This window comes from Aplysia californica, unplaced genomic scaffold (assembly GCF_000002075.1).
Source record: "Aplysia californica isolate F4 #8 unplaced genomic scaffold, AplCal3.0 scaffold00123, whole genome shotgun sequence".
NCBI classification, from domain to species: domain Eukaryota; kingdom Metazoa; phylum Mollusca; class Gastropoda; order Aplysiida; family Aplysiidae; genus Aplysia; species Aplysia californica.
Genome location: NW_004797393.1, coordinates 345,831 through 364,481, shown reverse-complemented (window position 1 = coordinate 364,481; position 18,651 = coordinate 345,831). Strand labels below are relative to the sequence as shown.

The following is an 18,651-nucleotide window of genomic DNA, read 5'->3' as shown; positions in this document are numbered from 1 at the left end:
GGTGTTTGTGTGTGTCTGTGTGTGGTGTGTGTGTGTGAGAGAGAGTGTGTGTGGGGGGGGTGTTTGTGAGTGTTTGTGTGTCTGTGTGTGTATGTGTGAGTGTATGTCTGTATGTGTGAGTGTATGTCTGTATGTGTGTGTGTGAGTGTGTGGGACCAATGACGACGTGACCGTAGAAGTCAGCTTTGGAGGCTACAGGAAACAGGTGGCGGAGACCTTCTCCTACATGCCTGACCCCACAGTGTCCATGATTGAACCTCTGAAGACAATCATGAGGTCAGTGAGTCCTTTAGTGTGTGGGGGTGGGGGGTGGGAGGGGGGAGAGTGTTTGTGTGTGTTGGGGGGGCGAGGTGGGTGGAGGGAAGGGTGTGTGAGTGTGTGTGGGTATTTGTGTCTCTGTGTGTGTGTGTTAGAGAGTGTGTGTGAGAAAGAGTGTGTGTGTATGTGGGAGTGTGTGTGTGTGTGTGTCTTTACTGCTGTCTATGACAGACTATTAGAGGCAGTCTGCATGTATGTAGAAAAACTCTCTGACGATTTAAAATTTAATATGAAGTTCACTTGGAACGAGCTTGGAAAGATGGCCCTGGACAGAGATAAATGGAAGGAGCTTGTGTGTGACCTATACCCTGCCAGGGGTGAAAGCCATTTATAATGATATGTTGCAAGTACCGTAAAAAGCTTTCTAAAAAAATTGGTACCCAGCCATAGACAGCGAAAGATCTTGTCAGTATGTTAGTGTTTTAGCGCCTATAAATGGCTACTTGCACTGTATGCTTCTCTGGAAGTTGAGGTTGTTTCAGAATGCTCTCAGGTCTGCAGGGGTAATAGTATAGGTTGTGATGGGCATAGAGCTTGCTGTTGAGCGGGGATTTGCGCTATTCAAATGCTATCTATCTATTAACCGTCTATTAACTTTTTTTTTCCAGTGGAGGAACATCGGTGACTGTCAGAGGAGATGGCCTTGACCTCATCCAAAAACCCGAGTTCTTCACAACATATGGTGGAAAATTCTTCAAAGAGGTGACGCACAGAAATTGACGTTATTGACACATGCATACGTAATGTTTTTAGGGTTTGAAATTAATGTCTTATTTCCAAAGTTCTAATTAATGTACCGTGAGGTGCTGCTGGGCTTACTTTATTCACCCATCCATTCACCCATCCACCCATCCATCCATACATCCATCCACCCACCCATCCACCTATTCACCCACCCATCCATACATCCATCCATACATCCACATATCCACCTATTCACCCACCCATCCACCCACCCGTCCACCCTCCTTTTCACCCACCCATCCATCCATCCATCCACCCACCCATTCACCCACCCACCCATCCATCCATCCTTCCATACGTCCGTCCATCCATCCATCCACCTCTCTTATTTCATCTGAACTTGAGGGATAAAAATAGTAAACTCTCGTTATTTCTGAGAAATCCAAGAAATACGAATACTTTGCTTTGTATTTTGTGTATCAGTTCTCAAAATAGTTTGGCAGTTTATCTATGCTCTGTATCTACCCACCCATCTATCCATCCATCCATACATCCATCCATTCACCCACCCACCCATCCATACATCCATCCACCCATCCATACATCCATCCATCCACTCACCATCCATCCATCCACCCATCCACCCACCTTTTCACCCACCACCCACCTTTTCTACTGGGTGACTCATAGTACGCGTATACTTATGTGCCATTTTCCAGCAGTTTATGAAATCTTGTGATTTTGACCAAGTGTTTTAGATTTTCAAGTGGTAGAGGTTTTGAAAGGTTAAGAAGCATCAATATAATTGTCACTGACGTAGTATTTTAATTTGCAAAATTTCACGTTAGCTCAGTTCTATTTGTGAAGGGTGCTGACAAAATGAGATGCTTCTAGGATTCAAGCCTTATCGAAATAGATGCATCACACTTATTATAGGTGAAGTTTTTACAGTTTAGAAGTATGAAATGATAAAAAGCATGTTGTGTTTAAAGAATATGGCATCAGTAGAAAATCTACAAATTTGACCATAGAGTCGATTTTTGGCCAATAGTCTCCACTTGTGGATTGTGAAAAGTAACTCATTTTGTCAGCACGTCTGTCATTTTCCAGCAGTTTATGAAATCTTGTGATTTTGACCAAGCATTCTCGATTTTCAAGTCGTATAAGTTTTTAAAGGTTAGAAAGCATCTATATAATTGTCACTGACTTTGTATTTTAATTTGTTAGAATTTAAAATAAGCTCAGGTTCTATTTTTAACATAAATCTTCTTGTCTCTATGCTGTAAACTGTGGCTTATTCTTGTTTCTATGGCTGATATATATTGTTCTCTCACAGGACTGTGAAGTGATGAGTGTGAACATCATGGAATGCCAGGTCCCCGCGATCAAGGCACCGGCTGTGAATGTGACGGAGACCAGTCCCTTAGAGGTGCATTATGGGTTCAACATGGCGGGCGTGGGGGCTCTGAAGAACGTCTCCCACGAAGCCTCGTTTGGACCGATGCTGTACTTCCCAGACCCGTATGTCGCCCTTTTCTCTGAAGAGGAGCGCACCAAACAGTTCCAAGAAAGTGACTTGCTTTCCATCCAGGTACTCCTTTATGTGTTTTGTGAATTGCGTTGTGTATATTATTTTATTGCCGGTATATGTTTGTATGTGCTCATTTGGTAACGATGTGTAAGCGTGCGTGTGTGATAAGCAGGTAGATGTGTGTGTGTGTGTGTGTGTGTGTGCACGTGCAATGTGTGCGTATGTGTGTGTGCATGTGAATATTGTTCGTATATGCATTTATGTAAAGCGCCTAGAGCTGTGTTCACACGGGAGTGGGCGCTATAGAAATGATCTGCATTATTATTATAATTATTGTTGTTATTATTATTATTATTATTATTATTATTATGCTATTGGTCTCGGGTAATAATTGATTATAGGCTCCCTAATTTTCTTACAGAATGTGGTCTACTGGATCCTGATGTCGAACATTTTGCTTTTAAAAATAATAAAGTTGCATCCTGAAACAATATATACTCCAAAATAAAACATGGGATCCCAGTATAATGAATAAAAGTACTTTTGAGAAGGATCTTCAGCCACTTGAAAGGTGAGAGTCACTAGGCTCTTGTTCGAAAATTGACCGTGTGTTTAAAAATAAACTGTTCTTTGGGGGAAAGAATTTACTCCAGGCTAGCCTTGAGTACTGTCAAGAGAAAGAAGTGGGGGGTTGGTGGGTGCTCTGGTGTGGTTTACTTTTTCTTTCCTATCAAACATCTATCGTCTTTATCTTTCCTCCTTCTTTTTTATGTTTGTTACTCTCTTGTAACACCTCTTATCTTCGGCACTTATATGACCTTATTGTGTCTCAAGTGCCGTAAAACTCGTACGGAAACTAAAAGAGAAAGAATGCAGAATAAGGAGAAAAGACTGACCTGTGATTCTACTTCTTTCTTCACAGGGTCGCTTCCGTATGGTGAACGTTCTGATGGCTAGTGTGCACGTGTATGTTGGAGAGGAGCTGTGTGACCAGATTTCTGCGAGTGATTCTGCCATCACCTGCGAGCCTCCCGCAAGCACACCAGATGGGACAGACTCCACTGGCAAAGCACCCGTTACTGTAAGTTGATTAATTGTTTATTGTGTTTACTCTTATGCTTATTAAGAAGATGAATATTTGGAGTGATTTTCTTTTAGGCAGAACACAATGTTTTATGTTACTGTGGTACTTTGTATTGTATTGTAAAGCGCTCTGAGCCTGTGTACTTTAATCGGGTTGGGGGCTATATAAATTTCATTTATTATTATTATTATTATTACTACTACTAAAGCAGGTCGTTGGAGGGCCTATTCGTATGTTATTTTGTGACGAAACTAACGGACAAAGAGTCACCAATATTGCTACGGTAATAAAGCGGTAAAATAGAATTTCTGGACTCAGAAATGGCCGGAGCTGCGGGAAAGGTAGGATATCGAAGCAGAAGTTTTGAGGCTTGAGAAGAGAAGTCAATGAGTTAAATACAACAATGGAATTTGCTAACCACTGATTTCTATTGAATATTTACAACTTTTGTGAGGAAATCAAATAAGAATCTTTGTTTTTGCTCTCTTTGGGATTTGGAAATTGCCTTATGTTAGATATTGTTACAGGTGATGAAGTCCTCATTTCAAAATAACCTGTTCTGTTAATAGTTAGGTATTTTGTGAACTTCATGAAGAATGACTGTGAATACTTTGCAGTCACACAGTCAGTAGCTGGAAATACCCCATCTGGTCACCCAACTAGGAGAGTGACTGTAATGAACTTCTCTGGCCTGACGCAGTTCTGGGGTTCTGTGAAGCGCTTAGAGTTTGCTGTTGAGCGGGGATTTGCGCTATACAAATGCTATCTATTATTATAAAAGCTCCTCTGTACTTTACTGGCTCCACTGTGGACAGGACATACCCTAGTGGTCTGTGGGTCAGTGGTAAGTGGGGATTTGTGCTATACAAATGTGAGACGTGCTGACAAAATGAGTTACTTTTCACAATCCACAAATGGAGATATTGGCCAAAAATAGACACTAGGGTCAGATTTGTAGATTTTCTGTTTATGCCATATTCTTTAAATATAACATGCTTTTTATTATTTCATACTTCTAAACTGTTAAAACTTCACCAATAAGCGTGATGTATCTATTTCAATAAGACTTGAATCAGAGAAACAACTCATTTTGTCAACACTCTTCACAAATGTTATCCATTATTTTGAAAGTTCCACTGTACTTTGCTAACAGCACTGTGGACAGGACATACCCTGGTGATCTGTGGGTTAGTGACGAGTGGGAATTTGCGCTATACAAATGCTATCTCTTGTGTACACAAGTAACGAGATTTCCTCGCGGCACGGGTTCCCATGCGGAGTCGCACGGATATCTCGTGCATGGAGGGGTTCTTGCATAGAGGAGTTCAGGAAAGTGTATATAATCAGCCAGTCACGGCTTTCTGCGGGACAATCGAGGGACAATCGAGGAACAATCGGACGAGAAAGGGTAAGGGGACAGAGCCTTGGTCGACTCACTGCAGGAAAAGTACAATGTACTACATTTATTGAAATTAAATACTCAACAACCACAGTAAGAGTTTTCGTTTATCATTTATTATGTCGTTTTAACTTTGTGGTGTAGTGCCGTGTTCTGCTTCATGTTTCCTGCAGTGAGTCGACCAAGGCTCTGTCCCCTTACTCTTTCTCATCCGATTGTTCCTCGAGGAAATCTCGTTACTTGTGTACACAATGATTTATTCTTACTCCAGGTCCAGATTGGCAACATGGAATCTGTGCCGGGTTATCTACGCTACTACTCCCCCGCTGACTCTAGCAAGCCCATCGCGCTGGGCGTGATCCTCGGAGTGGTCCTTCCCATCCTGTTCATCGTCATCCTTCTCACCATCTGTGTCTTGAGGAGGCATCGCAAACACAAGGTACGTGAGAGGTTGGAGGATGCTCTGATGTGGTTTGCTCTGTCTTTCCTGTCAAGCATCTATCATCCTGATCTGTTTGTTACTCTCTTGTAACGCCTATATGACCTTATTGTGTTGCGAGTGCCGTAAAACTCTTACTAAAATTAAAAAAGCAAAGACAAAGTACATGAGAGGTTGGAGGATGCTCTGGTAGGGTTTTCTCCATCTTTGATCTCTCCTCCTTCTTTTTTGTGTTTGTTACTCTTTTGTAACACCTTTAATCTTCGGCACTTATATGACCTTATTGTGTTGCAAGTGCCGTAAAACTCCTAAACTAACTTTTATTGGGGTGTTCCATATTAATGTGTTTCTATGTTTTCTAATGTTGCAAGCTACCATGAAAGGTGTATTTCTGTGTACATAAGATTAGAATAGTTTCTGCATGTTTTGTGGACTTTGTATACATATCGCGACCTCAGTTCTTTCTTGTCCTATCTCCATTTTCTAAAACATTGAAAATGTGACTTCTTCTTAAGCTCACTCTTTGTTATGAACTGTTTTCGCTGTAATTAAAAATGGAGATGGGACAAGAAAGCACTGAAGTCGCGATATGTGAGGCACTGTGGTGAAATCAGGCGCTCGTCAAAATAATGAAATCAAAGAAATCGTTATTTTTTGGCCAGTTTGGATTTTTTTTTTAAATGTTGTGTTTTGGCTCAACACCTTGTATGTCCATTCAGAAACATTATGTGTGGATTTTATGGAAAAACGTTGATTAAAGGCACGAAAAATGTAAATTTAAGAGTTTCCTAGGACTCTTGAGCTATGGAAGTCACCAAACTTTGGGGGCCATTTTCTCGCTATTTTTACTTTTGAAACCAGGCGACTCCTACCTCATTCAATTGCAAATATCTCGACTTTTATTCAAGATAGATAGGTTGTGTTTTTTTTCAATTGAAAGCAAGACAAATGAATAAGCTTTTAGATGATACCAATAACTCCACATGCCCAAAAATTGATATGAGTGCCTGATTCCACCGCTTCGTGACCCAAATTTTTGTACTCTCTTACAGCCTGACCAGAACTTTATCCCTGATGTCTTGAAAGATTACGAGGGCAAGAAAGAAGGAGAGGAGGAGATGATTGGTATGGATAATGTCCCTGTGAAAGTGGACATGAACGGTGGACAACTGGACAAGAATTCTGGTGAGAATTGGGGGCTGCATTGGTGTGCGTGTGTGTGTGTGCATGCATGCGTGCGTGCATGTGTGTGTGTGTGTGTGTGTGTGCATGTGTGTGTGCGTGCGTGCGAGCGTGCATGAGTGAGAGTGAGAGAGAAAGAGAGGGAGAGATGAATAGAGATGCATGATTTTGAATTCTATTTGATATTTTGTTCCCTGACCTGTCTAGTTTTTCCTCACAACTGGTCGTGCAGATACAACGTGAAGGTCTATGTTTTCAAGAAGGTCTATGAGTACAGTCAGGTGCATTCATTACGCAGAGAAAAGAGCTCACTGTATATCACTAATAATAATGATAAAATAATAATAATAATAATAATAATAGCTCCTCCGTCAATGGAAAAATGAATACTTGGTCTGTCCATGGTGCGTGCTCTGATGTTGTTCGACCCTTTTTTCCTATCGAACATCTATTGTCCTTATATGTGAAGAGTGCTGACAAAATGCTTCTCGGATTCTAGCCTTATTGAAATAGATACATCACGCTTATTATAATATAGGTGAAGTTTTTGCAGTTTAGAAGTATGAAATAATAAAAAGCGTGTTATACTTAAAGAATATGCCATCAATATGCTATGTGAGCATAGAAAATCTACAAATTTGACCCTAGTGTCGAATTTTGGCCAATATCTCCATTTGTTGATTGCGAGAAGTAACTCATTTTGTCAGCACGTCTCTCCTATCTCCTTTTTTTGTGTTGGTTACTCTCTTGTACCACTTCTAATCGTCAGCACATATTTGACCTAATTGTGTTGCAAGTGCCATTTAACTTTGATTAAAACTAAGAAAAAACAAGCCATTTGTTAGTGACCATTTAAAATATTTAAAAAAAGAAGGAAATTATTTAATTAATCTGTTCACTATGTTCATCCTTATGTCATACCCACCGGGGTAGTGCTACTGACTGAAGTGTCTTTAGGCCATTTCCAGAGGGGGGATATTAACCTGTTCTTATGCACAGTAGAATTGTAAGTGGGCTGATTCATCGATGTCATGCTCAAACTTTACCTAGGGAACTGCTGCTTTTTCTTTTCTAATCCATACTATCGTCATTTTTCCTCTACTTCTTTTATATGTTTGTCACACTCTTATGAGCCGCTATTTCCGGGGTGCCTTGATAATCGAAGCAGACTTTGTGTTGTTGAGCCTAGACAGGTGAGCAGAGTAAGTCTGATTCCCTGTAAGGACTTCTCTGTCGATATCCATCCCTTGACGCTCATATGACCTTATGCAGTTGCGAGCCCTGTAAAACCTCTACTGATCCTTATCTCCCCTTCTTCTTTCTTATGTTTGTTTCTCTCTTGTAACACCTCTAATCTCCTGGTGCTCATATGACCTTATGCAGTTGCGAGCAGCGTAAAGCCTCTACTAAAACTAAACTAAACATCTACTAAATCATCTTTACTTCACAGATTCCACTCCGTACATCAATGAACTTCTGGCCAAGTTTGAAGAACCTGTGCTGAAGCAGAATCTCGCCGCTGCCATCATCTCTCGCAAGAAACTGGACATCGGTGATGTAGTCGGACAAGGTAAGAACTCGGAACAGAGCTTTTGTTTTTTGTTTTCTTTTGAACCCTGCTCAATTTTGTCATCTGGCGCTTTTGTGCTTAGTAGCTACAACAAAATGTGCAGCATTTTGGATTTTGAAATAGGCTGTTAATCTTAGAATAAACACACAGGAGGGTGCAGTGCCACTGACTGAAGTGTCTTTAGGTCGTTCCCAAAGGGGGAATATTAACATGTTCTTATTCACAGTAGAATTGTAAATGGGCTGATTCATCACTGTCATGCTCATACTGTGCCGGAACAACATAGAGGAAACTGCTGCTTTTTCTTTCCTCATCCATACTATCGTTCATATTCCTCTACTTCTTTTGTATGTTTGTCACTCTCTTGTGAACTCTTTCCGGTGTGCCTTGATAGTCAAAGCAAACTTTGTGCTGTTGAGGCTAGAGAGGTGAGCAGAGTAAGCCTGATTCCCTGTTTGAACTTCTGTTGATATCCAACCCTTGGCACTCATATGACCTTATGCAGCTGCGAGTGCCATAAAACCTTACAATAAATAAATGGCTTCCTGTTCCCGTTTGCATCTGTGGTAGGAATAGTGAAACTCACTGTGGGTGTTTGGCGGGTGCTCTGGTGTGGTTTGCTTCTTCTTTCCTATCAAACATCTATCGTCGTTCTTCTTTTTTATGATTGTTACTCTCTTGTATCACCTGTAATCTTCGGCACTTATATGACCTTGTTCCAGTTGCAAGCGCCGTAAAACCTCTACTAAAACAAAATCTGGCAGTATATCACTGTTTAGCAGCTTATCACGTCCTAATAACAAAATTATTTTTTGCTGTGGGTGGTTGGCGGGTGCTCTGGTGTGGTTTTCTTTTTCTTTCCTATCAAACATCTAACGTCCTTATCTCCGCTTCTTCTTTTTTTATGTTTTGTTACTCTCTTGTAGAACCTCTAATCTTCTGGTGCTCATATGACCTTACTGTGTTGCAAGTGCCATAAAACTCTTACTAAAACTAAAAAAACCTTACTAAAATAAAATGACTTCCTATTCCCTTTTGCATCCATGGTATAATTAGTGAAACTCTCTTTCTCTCAGTATATCACTCTCTAACAGCTTGTCCCGTCGTTGTTCCCAGCAGAATTTTAAATTTTATAAAGGCCATTGGCCTTTATGGCGAGTTGTAGAGTGAATTTGATATTATTTAAAATATTTATTGTTACTTAAAAGAGTTGTTTTAAATCACAAATGTATTTACACTGAATTTAAATATTTTAACTTTTTAGCATTTTAAAGTCAATTAGTTAACCAGTCGTGAAGTGAACTTTTGCAAAGGTGAAGAACTTGTGTTTCGCGCGCTCATATGACCTTAGCAGTTGCGAGCGCCGTAAAACCTTATACTATACATACATACATAACAGCGTGTCACGTCCTAATGACAAAGTTCTGTCTTGCATCCATGGTATAAATAGTGAAACTCTCTTTCTCTCAGTATATCACTCTCTAACAGCGTGTCACGTCCTAATGACAAAGTTCTGTCTTGCTGTGTCCCTAGGCCACTTTGGAGTCGTGTACAAAGCGGTGTACAAACACACGGAGCCAGACAAGATGGCCGACGTGGCTGTGAAAACATTACAAGGTATGAGATCTTTGTGATTCTATTCTTGGTAGTAAATAATGCCACTTTCTTAGATTCACTTTGTGGATTTTTTACAGTTTGCTTGCAATGGTTGATCCTGCTTTAACTCATTGCTGACAACTTACGAGAACTCTTGTATCCTGGCAGTCACCTGACTACAAGAAAATCTGAATCTCTCTTTGTCTCTATAAATCTTTCTCCAGTCCATTGTTTCCAAGTTAAAAAAAAACAACTTTAGAGTTACCGTTCGTGCACTTCCGTAAGCTTATTGTCCACTAATTTTGTAGCTGTTTGGAAGGAAAGTTTTTGCAGTTGTAGTGTGGGTACCTAGATTTGTGGGTGTGGCTGGAGGCAGTCCAGGTGGGTGTGTCTGCTCAGGGGGGCAACTCAGGTGGAAATGGGTTAACACTTTGCCATCACAAGGCTCATACAGTAAAAGCCTTTGCTATTAAAAGCAAAGGCATTTTGGGGAAAATCCAAAGAAACTGGGTGGTAAACATCGTCGATCGTCGGGATGTGACGGCAAAGTGTTAATCATCACCTGTCCAAGACAGTGCCCTGTACAAATGACCACTTCTCATTGCCCTCCTTATATATGTGAAGAGTGCTGACAAAATGAGTTACTTCTCGCAGTCCCCGAATGGAGATAGGGGACAAAAATCGACATAGGGGTCACATTTTTAGATCATTAACGGATACCATTTTCTTCAAGTCTAACATTTCTTTTATCATTTCATACAAATACATTGTACAAACTCAACCGATAAATTTGACGTAACTATGTCCATTGGGCTAAAATCTGAGAAGTAACTCATTTTGTCAGCACGCCTCACATATATTTTTTAAAAAATTACAAAGACACTGTCCAAGACGTTCATCTGTCTAAGACAATCACTTTGTTTTTCCTCAACAATGTGGAGCAATCTTGAACAATTTTGACTTAAATGTATGTGGGGCATGCTTCTCGCAAACCTCAAATGGAGATATAGGCTAAAAATCGACACTAGGATCAAATTTGTAGATTTTCTATTGATGCCATATTCTTTTAGTATAACATGCCTTTCATTATTTCATACTTATAAACTGTAAAAACTTCACCTATAGGCGTGATGTATCTATTTCCATAGGGCTAAAATCCAAGAAGTAACTCATTTCGTCAGAATGCTTCACATATATATTATAACTGGGATATTTTTTCCCCATTCTAAAACATTGTCTTGTTTCAACTGTCTCAGTGGGTGGTTGGTGGGTGCTCTGGTGTGGTTTGCTCCTTCTTTCCTGTAAAAAAAATATACCGTCATTATCTCCCCTCCTTCTTTTTTGTGTTTGTTACTCTCTTGTAACACCTCTAATCTTCGGCACCTATATGACCTTATTGTGTTGCAAGTGCCATAAAACTCTTACTAAAACTAAAAAACAACCGTCTCAGTTTATAATGAGCATTTAACCATTGATCGTGGGATCAGTAGGCTAAAAGGTCAAAGTAAAGTGTATATATATTTCTCCAATGACTTCCAGCTCAACGGTCGGAGGCCGAGGCTCTACAGCAGTTCCTGCAGGACGTGGCCATGGCCAGAGACCTAAGTCATCCCCACCTTCTGCGTGTGGTTGGCGCCGTGGTCAGCCCCAGCGATGACCCCATTGTAGTCACTCCATTCATGGCCACCGAGGACCTGGGTTCATACGTTCGTGAACCGGCAAAGGTGAGGAGGATTTCTGAGCGCTGTTGAGATGTTTGATAGGAAAGAAAGAGGAGAGATAAGGACGATAGATGTTTGATAAGAAAGAAATAGGAGAGATAAGGACGATAGATGTTTGATGGGAAAGAAAGAGGAGAGATAAGGACGATAGATGTTTGTTGATAGTAGTTAGGCTATCGGACTTGTAATCGTGAGGTTGCGGGTTCGGAGGTTCGAGCCGCGGGCCCGATGTTGCGTCCTTGGGAAAGGCACTTTACACGAATTTTCCTCACTTCACCCAGGTGGGAATGTTACCCAGTCATAGACAGCGAAAGATCTTGTCACTATGTTTCTGTTTGAGCGCTTATTCTGCTGCTTGCACTGTATGCTTCCCAGGAAGTTGAGTTTGTTCAGAATGCTGTCAGGTCTGCTGGGGTAATAGTTTAGATTGTGAAGCACATAGAGCTTGCTGTTGAGCAGGGATTGGCACTATATAAATGCTATCTATTATTATTATTATGATTATTATGAATAATACCGATATTCATTTAATAGTCTGCAACACTAGCTATAATCTTCCAAACATAAGGAGTTCTTCGCTTTCGCTTTGTTTTTCTGTCTTGCTTGCTCTCTGCACTAAATGGCCATTACACTATTTATGTGTGTGGTTGGGCGGTCGGGGGGAGGGGGGGGGAGGGGGGGGAGGGGGGGAACGGCGGGACACCACTGGTAGGTCCTACTTCTATTTTGTCCTTCAGTTATTTCTTTATTTCTGTCAGTGAATCTTTCCTTTTCTTTGCTTTAAAAAAACCCATTGTTTGAGTGTGCTTTTCTTTACTCTAACATACAAACAAAACTGTCAAAGTGTTTTTTAGGCCGTAAGTCAAGAGATTGGTTTGTGCCCTCAATCTGGCTAATATTAATAATAATAATAGTGAAGATAATTTCTATAGCGCCCATACCCACGTAAACACAGCTCTAGGCGCTTATCATAAATACATGTACGAACAATATTCACGCACGCGACACACACGCGCTTACACACACACATACGCACACAACCTCACACACACACGCTCTCAGGCACACATGTGCACACACATGCTCGCTAAACACACAGACACACGCACACACACATCTACTTGCTTATCACACGCGCACACTTACACATCGTTACGAAATGAGCCCCGCCCACCAAACTGAACCGAACTGAACAGTGCCAATGGGCAGTGGGTTTAACCTTTTCCTTACGTCGTGTTTTCTATCGTATCTATACAACGTTGGGAACTGTGTGCCTTCACTTTCCAAAGAGGAAATTTACTCGTTAATCTGATCCGTACGGGAGAAATACTGAAAGTTTCAAAGAGATCTTCGCACTAGAAGTATTTAAAAATGTGAAGAATACAACCCCGGGAGTACAAAATGACCCCAGGGCGTACGGATAGGGTTTAAGAGAAAACAATAACTGACTATGTCTCTGTGTGTCGTTAACAGATGCTGAGTCTGTGTGAGCTGCTGACCTACTGCCACCAGATCTCAGATGCCATGGCTTACCTGGAGAACCTGAGGATCGTCCACCGCAACTTGGCTGCTCGCAACTGCATGTAAGTTGCTGGGTTTTTTTTTTGTGTGTGTGTGTTTTACGGCGCTTGCAACTGCATGTAAGTTACTGTCTTTTTAAAAAAAATTTTTATTTTTTTATTTTTTTTATTTATGGGGCTCGCAACTGCATAATGTCAAATAAGCGTGCAGGACACATTAAACATTTTTCAGTTGGTAGGAAATTTTGAATTTTGCCCTGGTGGCGGCCACAGCCTACTTTTATCGATTTTAGTTCACCAAGGGATCTTTAACGATCGAGACTTGCTCACGGGACCTCCGAGAAAGACAGCAGTAAGAAAGAGCCGAGGAGTAGCGGTAGAAAGGCTGCAGAAAGAGTCAGGAGCCCAAAGGAGGGGACAAGGGAAGTGAGGGGGTGGGGGCAGAAAGTGGAGATGAAAGCAGACGACAGAACATTGCTAGAGAGCAGGAAGGGAGACAATTTTAGAAAAAAAATTTTTTCGGTCAGTACCCGGATTCGAAAACCCAGGACCTTTGAATGAGAGGCAAACGAACACCTTAACCTCTAGGCCACGAGAGCCCCCTAAGTTGCTGTCTGTCTGTGGCCCTCTTTCTCCTTCCCATGCCGCCATTTTTCTTCCTTTTATTGTTCTTCTTCTTCTAATCACGACCTCAGCGCTTTCTTGTCATATCTCCTTTTTTAATAACAGTGAAAACAGTTCATAACAAAGAGTGAGCTTGAGAAGAAGTCACATTTTCGCTGTTTAAAATAATGGAGATACGACAAGAAAGCACCGAGTTTGCGTAATCCCAATTCCTCCGGCCTCTTGGGTCAAATTTGTAGATTTTCTATTGATGCTTTATTCTTTAGAGGTATATTAAGCCATTTGTTATTTCATACTTATAAATTGTAAAAACTTCACCTATAAGCGTGATATTCTATAGCTATTTCGAGAAGTTATTCATTTTGTCAGCACCCTTCACATTAGTTTGCCTTCTATTTCATCATAAGATAAAATAAGAAAAGATAATACTTTATTATCCCAGAGGGAAATTTTTCTTGGCTGTACAGGACCGTAAAAACACTTGCAGGTATACAAAAAATTTTTAAATTATATATTACTCTCATTAAATTTCAATATGAAAAGAGAAGTAAAGCTAACAGAATGTAGCCTAATATCACATCAGATGTATCATTCAACCACGTGCAGGAATTTAATTACAAGACCTTTGGAGTTATATAGATACACACTCTAAAGAGTAATACACATTTATGCTTATTCTGACAGTAGCCTTATGCTCTCTCTCTTGCCCTTTTTAACTGCCAGTGGAGCATGGGCCATCAACAACATTACTCCAGCGAAGCCTGTCCTGTGCATCCTTTTCTAGCTGTTTCCATGATGTCCCCGCCTTTTCCGTTTCCACTTGTACAGCTCGCCTCCATGTCATCTTTGGTCTTCCTTTCTTGCATTTTCTTTGTGGATTCCACATCAAAGCCTTATGCTAGATGGTACAAAACTTCTTTGAATATCTTTCTCTACGCTTGTCCTTGTTTCAGAATACTGGAAGAAGACGGCAAGCCAGCTTCCATCAAGCTGACCGACTATGTGGTCACGGGCGGCCTGTTCCCTAAGGAGTTCTACGTTGCTGAGGATGGGACAGCTTCTGACCTGGTCAGATGGATGGCCCCAGAGACCGTGGAAGATTTCACCTTCTCCTCCCAGTCAGATGTGGTAAGTCTGGGTACTGGTACTACTTGTCCAGAATTAGGGGGTGGGGTGGGTTGGGGTGAGGGGGCGGGAGGGGGGAGGTCGTGGATGGGGTTAGGGGGGATGGGGGAGAGGTCGTTGGTGGGGTGGGGGGGGGGGAGGAGAGGGCGTGTCTTTTAGTGTCATTTATCATGAGTGTTCTTGATGACCAGGTGATTAGGCTGTTGTATTCATTGTTAGATGATGCTAGGCTCCATTTCACTGAGTTTGATACTTACTTTAAATTAACATTTTCTCCCTTGATTCTTGTTTGTAAGAATTGTGTGGATTGATGGGGTGGGGGAGGGGGTGGGGGATGGAAGAGAAAAAAGAGGAGAGGAGAGAGGCTAAGTGAGTAGTGGGTTTAGACTCAAGAGTGAAGTCAAGCAAGCGTAGGTGACACAGGGATCATATGGGTGGTCACTGGGGGTGTGTCTTTGAGCAAGACACGACAACTATAGCTCAACAAACAGACCGCTGCACAGTGGCGACCAGCAATGGCATGTTCTGTATTAGTGTAATATTATATTGTGCTTTTATGTATCTATATGTGTATGTATTTGTGAGACGTGCTGACAAAATAAGTTACTTCTCACAATCCACAAATGGAGATATTGGCCAAAAATCGACTGTAAGGTCAAATTTGTAAATTTTCTATTGATGCCATATTCTTTGAATATAAGGTGCTTTTTATTATTTCATACTTCTAAACTGTAAAAATTCAACTTTAATAAACGTGATGTATCTATTTCAATAAGGCTTGAATCCGAGAAGCAACTCATTTTGTCAGCACCCTTCACATTAAAGTGTGTATATATTTATAATTGTGTATTTATATATGTAGAATGTATGTTTGCCATTGTAAACCAAATTGCCATTCTGGGATCAGTAAAATTATAATTGATTTATTATTTATTATTTTTATTTAAGTAGAGGGACAGATCTAGTAAACTTCAACCTGTGATGTTTTTATAGTTATATTTGGTTCTGTAGCTGTTGAGCTTTCTCCTTTCTTCCTGGTGCCATGGAATAGAACATTCATGTCTGCTTCAGTTGTAATGTTCACGTAATGTTCTGTTAGAGTGAAAATGATAGGTGGTAATGGTGGAAGAAAAACTTTTGATAGTATTTTTTAAATTTATCTTTTAAAAATTTTATTATTATTACTACATTGTAGTTGACTGTTTTCTTCTCAGTGGTCGTTTGGAGTGGTCACCAACTTAGGAATTTTATTATTATTATTATTATTATTATTATTAATATTGTTGTTATTATTATCATTATTGTTATCATTGTTGTTATTATTATTATTATTAATATCATTTATTCATTTATTTTTAAAATTTAGTATTTTGAAATTATATATATTATTACATAGATTAATATGTTGGTTTACCGTTTTCGTCTCAGTGGTCGTTCGGAGTGGTCATGTGGGAGGTGCTGACCCGTGGAGTGGAGCCATACCCTGGCACAGAGCCGAGCCAGGTCATTGCAGAGGTCAAGGAGGGCAAGAGACTGCCCAAGCCCAGACAGAGTCCGGAGGATGTGTAAGTTTCCTTTTGATGAAGTTTGATGATTGTTTTATCTATCTATCTATCTATCCATCCATCCATCCATCCATCCATCCATCCATCCATCCATCCATCCATCTATCTATCTACCTATCTATCCATATAGTGTGATTAGCCCCTTCTTTCCTACAAACATGATCCGTCGTTCTGGTCTCTCCTCTTTCTTTTTATATGTTACTCTTAAAGCATCTCTAATCACTTTTATGACCTTATTGTGTTGCAAGTGCCGTAAAATCCTACTACTTACTACTGAAAACCCCCCAAAAACCAACGCTTCTGCAGCCCAAGCTGTATGTGGTACATGAACACAAGTCATACATAAAAACAATTTATGTAAATTTTTAGTTGTCCATAACTACTTAACTGTGTACGTTATACAACCCCCACCATTCTCTCTATAGGTCTGTCTATCTCTCTTTATCTTGTTCTCTTTGTCTTTTTATATAAAAATATGTCTGTCTATTATTTGTATATTTCCATAATATGGTCGCTTTTAAGGACTAGCGGGCTACCCAAAATTTCAGGGGTTTCCAGAAATGGGCATTTCCGTACCTATAGGAGAGGTTTGGTTTCATTGGTGTGTATTTTTGTTTGGTTGTAGAGAAAACTCTCCTTGTCTTTTAAAGAAACTGAACTGGGGCAAAAACTTTTACCTTGGATTTTCTCAAAACAGCCTTTTTCAGGATAGCCCCCTTGTGCTTAAAAGCGACCATATGTCTTTGTCTGTCAGTTTTGTTCTGAAACTCATTCCTTTGAGAAGTGTTGGGTATCTTGTGGTCATGTTTAGTGCTGTTGCAGCAATAAGTCCATGTGTTTACTATGGGTATCTTGTGTCATGTTTAGTGCTGTTGCAGCAGTAAGTCCATGTGTTTACTATGGGTTTTTTGTGTTTGACTGCATGTATTGCTTTCTCCGGTGGGTAGGGCACCATTAGTAAAGCCTTCAAATTTTCCTTCATTCATTTCTGCCTGTTTTTCTTTTTTCCATGCACTAAGGAAATGACAATGACAATCTTTATTCATCTCGCAGGGAGAAATTTGTCTTGGTCGTTAACAATGGCAGTAGATGTTACAAAAGTTAGATTTAAAGGTGCACTCAGGCAAACGCACAAGACAGGACATTAGGCCAAGTAAATACATGTCTCATGGGCTGGGACAACCCGCTCCGTAAAACATTCATTCTCTCTCTCTCACCATTATGGTGTCAGTGAGCCTTTCTTTACTCAAGTTAACGAATCCTTGCTTAATTAACCCTACACAGAACCACCAGTTTTAGGTGCTTAATTAACCCTACACAGAACCACCAGTTTTAGGTGCTTAATTAACCCTACACAGAACCACCAGTTTTAGGTGCTTAATTAACCCTACACAGAACCACCAGTTTTAGGTGCTTAATTAACCCTACACAGAACCACCAGTTTTAGGTGCTTAATTAACCCTACACAGAACCACCAGTTTTAGGTGCTTAATTAACCCTACACTGTCTTTGTGTTTGGGTGGTTTGCTCCTTCTTTCCTATCAAACATCTATCGTCTTTGTCTTCTCTCCTTCTTTTTTATGTTTGTTACTCTCTTGTAACACCTCTAATCTTTGGCACTTATATGACCTTATTGTGTTACAAGTGCCGTAAAACTCTTACTAAAACTAAAAAGACTCATTCAACATTGAAGTAATTCTGAAACTATTGTGATCTTTCAACGCCCTTTCTGTCCTTTCAGCTATCAGATCATGACCAATTGTTGGTCTGGGTCCCCTGGCGAACGCCCTAGTTTTGTCCAGCTGATGGAGCAGCTAGCGACCTACACCGCCGGGGAAGAGGCTGAGGCTGGTACAGAGTCGCAGCCCTTGACAACGCCTGTGGAGGTGGGAGGTGCCGAGGACTACAAGGCTCTGAGTGACTAGAAGAAGCTGTCGTCAGCGCTGGAATCATAATCTCATAGTATTACAGAGGATGCTCTCTCACTCTCATACAGTTGAAACAAAAGTTAAGGACCACTTTGACAGACAGTCCTATTATTTTTAAAAATATGCGGAAAAAAAGACAGCAAGAAATGTTTCAAAATTTTTGCTCGGAAAGTGTTAATGGGTTACCAACACGTACTGCAAAGCCTCCTAAAGGACCAAAACCACCTCGTGCAGCACGGAAATCCTCGGGGGGAATTTTAGCCCAATTTGCTGTTTTTTATCGACTTGTGTGGGACACCAAGGACTTTCCTCAGTTAAAATTTCTGGTGCACTTCATAAATGGACGTACGGTCTCGACCTGTGCT

General features: G+C 40.6%; 1 protein-coding gene across 1 annotated transcript in view; it reads left to right on the top strand.

The window, feature by feature from the left end:
* Nucleotides 1-18,429, top strand: part of LOC101861497 (plexin-B1) — a gene marked incomplete in the record, with an annotated part of 158,131 nt that extends 139,702 nt beyond the window's left edge. Inside the window, 12 exon segments of the mRNA XM_013081271.2 lie at nucleotides 927-1,020; nucleotides 2,339-2,593; nucleotides 3,456-3,614; nucleotides 5,288-5,455; nucleotides 6,508-6,640; nucleotides 8,088-8,207; nucleotides 9,741-9,824; nucleotides 11,343-11,527; nucleotides 12,998-13,107; nucleotides 14,622-14,796; nucleotides 16,222-16,358; nucleotides 18,100-18,429. Of these exon segments, the coding sequence (XP_012936725.1) occupies nucleotides 927-1,020; nucleotides 2,339-2,593; nucleotides 3,456-3,614; nucleotides 5,288-5,455; nucleotides 6,508-6,640; nucleotides 8,088-8,207; nucleotides 9,741-9,824; nucleotides 11,343-11,527; nucleotides 12,998-13,107; nucleotides 14,622-14,796; nucleotides 16,222-16,358; nucleotides 18,100-18,283 (1,804 nt within the window).
* Between the last annotated feature and the right edge of the window lie 222 nt (nucleotides 18,430-18,651).